The sequence below is a fragment of the Blennius ocellaris genome (assembly GCF_963422515.1).
Source record: "Blennius ocellaris genome assembly, chromosome: 22".
Taxonomy (NCBI): domain Eukaryota; kingdom Metazoa; phylum Chordata; class Actinopteri; order Blenniiformes; family Blenniidae; genus Blennius; species Blennius ocellaris.
The window spans coordinates 15757994-15763993 of NC_137671.1; the positions used below are offsets into that span (position 1 = coordinate 15757994).

General features: G+C 41.0%; 1 protein-coding gene across 8 annotated transcripts in view; it reads right to left on the bottom strand.

The window, feature by feature from the left end:
• The window catches only part of celf2 (cugbp, Elav-like family member 2), a 237182-nt gene that overhangs the window by 45681 nt on the left and 185501 nt on the right, over positions 1 to 6000 (bottom strand). For all 8 annotated transcript variants that reach the window (XR_013937105.1, XM_080518093.1, XM_080518091.1 and 5 more), the window contains one exon: positions 28 to 162. Coding sequence is in view for 7 of the 8 variants with exons in the window: in XM_080518093.1 (XP_080374219.1) it covers positions 28 to 162 (135 nt within the window). In the remaining variant the exon portion in view is untranslated. The remainder of the gene's footprint in view (positions 1 to 27; positions 163 to 6000) is intronic.

The window sequence follows — 6000 nt, forward strand, 5'->3', positions numbered from 1 at the left end:
GTGGACGGAGGCCGAGCGGCGACGTACCTCTGCTGAGCCCGTCGGGACCCCGGAGGATCCGGCACTCCTCGATCTGTCCGAAAGCGGAGAACATGACCCGGATGTCGTTCTCGTTGCACTTCTTCGACACCATGCCGATGAACAGCTTCCTGTCTTCCACCGCTGCAGTGAAAACACACAGGAACAGAGTCAATGAAGAAGAGGACTCATCAAGATGGGCGGATTTAAAGTTTCACTCTTTTACACTCAGTTACATTTGCAGGGTGATATGTACTGTATTTTGCTTCAATAAAAACACTGCATCGGTATATTTCTTTGAAGGGCAGTGAGAAATCTGCTTCACTTCCTGGTTGTGGCTGCTCGTTCTTAATATATTTCACCTTCCATATAATCTTTATAAGCCTTTTGAGTCAATTTTGCATTGAATAAACTGTGAAAAGATTGTACTCTCTTTAAGATATTGTCCTATTAGTGAAGCCGGAAAGTTATTCTGAAGTTAAGAAGCACAATATATAAAATTACAACTTTCGAAGACCAAAACAAAATACTGAATAAATGTGTTTTTAAAGTGTAATTTGTGTTAGTAGTGTCATGCAATGTTGAAATTAATGTTAAGTATGAAAAGTATATATTTTGTACAACTGTAAGTGGTAAAAGTCAAAATCCCAAAGCCAAATTAAAGAAAGTAAAGAAAAAAGAAAAAAACAGAAAATAGAAAATCCACGAAAATATGAAAAGAAAAAAGTTCTGTCAAAGAATCAAAAAGATTGATGACATTAATACCAGAGCATCCATCAATAATAGAGAAGATATGAGAACATTTGATTGAGTTGACCTATTCTATTTTTCTTATTGAGGTACAAACCCCTCAAACCCATATTTAAGTTGATTTAGCTCCTTTTCCTTATTCTAAAATAGAAAAACAAGTTTTGAGTAAAAAACATTTTTTTTAGACTTTATATAAAAGCTGACAGAAAAGTGAAAGAAGTTTGAAGAAACGATGATTGATCCGAACGAGGAGAAAGAAACACAAATGACACGAGACAACAAAACGGGGCAATCAGGAGCGGAGAGCGTGCGAGGAGCGAGGGAATGGGCGAGGACAGTGGGAGACGGATGAAGACAGACAGAGCTCGTGTATTTCATCACGCCATCTGCGAGGCTCTGATCAATGTCTCATTATCACTTCAACGCTGGCTGCTTGCTGAGACTGCGCAGCCTGTCCTCTTTCACCCTCCTCCTCCTCCTCCTCTGACACAATCCCTCCTCCTCGGGTGCAATCTCCAGGAACGAGGGATGCCGGGCCGCAGACGGACGCTGGGAAAACGCGCGCGAGGTCTGGGCTGTAAATCCACACCGATTTCGTTTACGCGTTCCCGCCACATTCAATGTAATGCTAATCCAATTCATTTTTAATGAGGAAACTGTCGGCTCTCACTGCGAGGCGAAAGAGATAAGCGGTCTGTTGCACTCTGGGAAATCAATAGCACACTTGTTTATTTTGCTGTTTGAATTGTTTGTGTGTTTAAAAAAAAAAAAAAAAAAAGAAAAGGAAAAAGAAACCGCCGGGAAACGCTGCCAAGATAAGTGTTGTTTCAAAAAGCTTTAACTCCTTTGTACACACTGCGAGCCACAATGTGTGTGTGTGTGTGTGTTTAAGTGTGCTCATCACTCCAGAGAAAGATTACCACAAGTCTAACAGCATTGTAATTAATTTACTCAGTGTCGACTGAAGGGAAGGAGAGGGGGGTTTCTGTATTTGGTGCGAGGCGGGGGGGGGGGGGGGGGGGGGGGGGGGGCATGGGGAGGCTTAGAAACCTTAAAGTAAGGGTGTTAAACAAACACCGGCTGTATATGAGACCAGTGACGAGCGGTGAGGCTCCTGGCTGGTGAGGCACCGACTCCTCTGGACTCACATTTACAATGTAAGAAGTGAAAAGAGCTTCTTATTTCACTCTTCATCCAACAGCATCAACTGGTAATGCTTCATATCATCACAAACATAAACACTGGAACATGTTTGTCCTACAACGACATTTCTTTTATAGAGATGGATAGAGCACCCTCCTTGTGTCCAAGCTATTCATATTTACTGTAAACTAATTAAAGTATAGAGAAGTGTGCAGCACTCATTTAATTTTGACCTTTAGTAATTCAGAAACAATATTTCTGTTATTTCTCAAACTTTACCTTCTGGTGCTTTAATCAATTTTAATAAACGTTGTCTATCAAAAATGATAATAAAGAAGTTATTTTAGGCCAAAAGTTTAGTTATCACACACTTAAATGTTTTCAACTTACTCCTATCTTATTAAAAAAAACAAAAAAATGAAACAAAAAGTCAGTCTCAATGGCGATTATGGCCAAAGATCAGTTCACATACGCCCCCTTGACGTGAGGCTTGGAATCGTTCCTGCTGATCGTAACAATAAAGTGCAGAGAAAGGTCAAGCCAGTGAGGCAGGCTACTGCCTGCCTCACTGGCTTGACCTTTCTCTGCACTTTATTGTTACGATCAGCAGGAACGATCCTCTCACACATACATTAAACATATGACAGAGACTGTAGACAGTCCTGCTGTGTAACTAATATTAGTGTAAAGTTCATATTGTTGATATGCTGAGGAACAGAAACGGACAGCGTCATGTGATTTATTCGCCAAATACTCAAAGTCGGCCATTTTTACTGACTAAAATGTCAAAAATGTGTAGTCATACTGAAAATGCATCTTTAACACAAATCCTAAAAAAATATAAATATTTATTTTATGTACATTTTTCTTTTTTGTCTTTTTTCTCCTCCATTCTGCCTCCCCTGACCCCACGCCACTGCCTGGGACCCGAGCTGAGATATCAGCGATGCTGCTATTAAAGATAGCAACTTAGCATTAGCCTCAAAGCCAAGCTGTCAGGGTGAGATGGTAAAAACAACCACAATGCAACAGCTCGGAGAAGTTTTTAAGACATTTCACTGTATTATGCATCAGAAGGTTTCATTAAAATTGGCTTTTTGTCATTTCTGGGAGTCATTGTTAGTTTTTACAAGAATATTGACATTTTCATGATGTATACTCTGGACCACCACAATCAAAAAAAAAAAAACCTTCAGAGATAACTGCTGAAGGCAAAGTCTTCAGGAAGTTAATGGAGTATGTCGAGTCTGAATTTTCCTTGTTTTGTCTCTACCGGAGGTGTCAAAACACATTTTAGTCCAGAGGCCACAAAAAGCCCAATTTCATCTTGGGTGGGTTGGACACGTAAACTAATAACCTTTAAATTGAAACTTTTTTTACTTTCCTGTGGCGCAGAAAGTACGTGATGAAAAAAAAAAAATCCATATTTTCAGGAAGCAGACAGACGACCAAGTTAGATCAGTATTACGGTGACTGTCAACTATAAAACTACCAAATCCCAGGAGAATGTGGACTGGGAGTCATGACACGACAGAGGAAACATTGTTCTTACTGTTCATCTCTACTGAGCATGTGCACAAGAACTCGTTACTATGACCGTGGTGTGAATGACCAGGGGCAGCATTTCAGAAAAGCTGAGTCTTTTCAAAAAGTCACATTTCTACTGTTTCCACTGAGCGGGTTTAAAAACATTGTAATTCCAGTGGCTCGGAATACCGCTGTAGTTCAACGTACAAAACGTTAACAACGTTTTCATTACATTGCAATACACTGTTATATAAACGGACCACTTTTCGAGGCCGAAACTAAATTATTTTTGAAGAGGTCACAGTTGCCCTGAAGGCTTTTCCAGCTTGAAACTTCTCAAATTGATCTTTTCAGAAGTTTCCTAAACTCATAATCAAACACATTCTGGAATCCGGAGCAGACATTGAAATTTTCCCGACGCTTCTCTACGCTGGTGAGAGTGGGCGTGTCGGGAGATGAATGTGTTTTTGTGGCTTCAGACTCATTTTATTTGGGAGGAAGGGGTTAAAAAACGGCTCATTGGATCTCAGAGGGACAAAAGTGAATTTCGCAATAATGTTATCAGTCCGCAGGACTGTACACCTCTCCGTCTCTTCCTACGCGTTCACCTCCTCCACTCAGTAAAGCAATAAACCCTCCGAGCGGCCATACGTCACTGTAACAGTGGATCTAACAGTGGGTTTATTAAAGGTCATTACCATTAAGTGGGTGGATGTGGCTCGTTCTATATTTCACCATTCTCTGCCTGAGTGGTGGCTCCTTTATTAAGTTCCACCGTCCTCACCCTGACGGTTACGTCTTATAAAGTCATACTCGGCCGTATTTCAGTGGAGCGGATGATGGCTTTAAGAAGGATTTCTCCGAGGTATTGTCATTTTATTGTGCTCCTCCTGCAATGGACAGTGACGTCGCAGGCGGCTTATGATGCCACTCCATCGTCTGCATGTCAGCCAAGAAGAAACACACGCACACACCATCAGGAATTCATGTTTGAAACGTTGTGAAATCCAGCAGCAGCTTCAACCATCAAATTTTCTGCACGTTTATTTGTTTTTTTTCACCATATCGAATTTCTAATTTTGCTCAATTACTCAGCTCAGTCAGGTCAGTTCATTGAAATTGTGAAAAACCCACATTTTCTCATTTAGCCATGCAAATAATTTTAGTTTCACAGGGCAAAAAAAAAAAAAATTGCAATTCTTCAAGCTTGGCTGCACCGGACAATTTCATTGGGAAATATTTTGCTGGAAAGGTAAAAAGGTCTCTTGACTATTCATCCAGATAAATCTGTACCTTTCAGAACCACAGAACTGAAATCTCACTAATTTCTGAAAACATTCACAAATAAATCTACCTGCAAGTTCCCAGTCTGGGGATTCAAATGTTTACCAGTGGTGAGCCAGACCTGGATGGAGTCAGAATAAACAAACACACAGCCAGGCTGATTGGTGAGGTGTGTGAAGCACACAGGACTGAGGGCTAGAGGGGTGAAAACGCAAAACGTCTGTTGTGTTTTGGGTGTTTATTTACTTTAGAATGATGCTGGGAGCCACTGAAAACACAACTTTCTGATAACGGCTCCCTCGGTGGAACTATTCAAAAGTGATCCGACTCTATCTCCATGGAAACGGGCCAAAATGAGACTTTCTGACAACGGCCTCCATTCTGAGCAGATGATGGAAACGCTGAACGAATTAGTATGGAGAGCGAATTTTCACTTCATTGTACTCATATAGTTTTTTTCATTCAGTATGTTCAAAATAAAATGAAATGAACGAATGAACATCCATACGAAACTCAATGTACTCGCTATTGTTAATGTTTATATCGTACTATTTTCTGCATGCATGTGTGTCATTTCATTACAAAAACAAGCAATAGCGCCAGCGAGTGGCCTGGCTTTCAGCTTTTGTGCTGGAACAAAAACGCATTTTCACTTGAAACATTGTCGTGTGAACGGGGTTTCAGACTGATATGTGAGACAATTGTCTTTTTCCGCCACACGTCTTTTGATTCGTGTGTGTTTTGCCTCTGACAGAAGCTTCAACCCCATCGCTGTCAAAAGCGTGAAACGCATGTCAGGTGTTAATGGATTAAATCTGATGGAGCAAATTAAGAAAACTATTCATCCACCAAAGATGTGTTTGCTTTCAGTCACTCCAGTCTCCAAACAGAGTAAATAAAAGTTAAAGTAAGGCTTCTCCTGGCCTGTGGAGCCCATCAGAGCTGAGTAATTGAGCATGAAAAGAAAAACAGACAGCAAATCAGACATGTCCACAGCGTCTGTGTGTCTATCCCATTAAACTCTGGCCTCCACGACAACGATCTTTAAGTTTGCCAGCCGGCCTCTGCTAAACAGCACTAAATGTAATGAGGCTTACAAATTGCATCAGACCAATTGAAACGTCGATGAGAACGCCGGAGCAACACGACGTGTTTAAAGACACGATTGAGCTCCAGTGAAACATGGAAATATGTCTACATAGCAGGTTACCTTGATAGTCATTGATTTATCCAGTCACATGGGAAGCCACTGGATGCTGCTGCCTCTGTAAGCTCAGA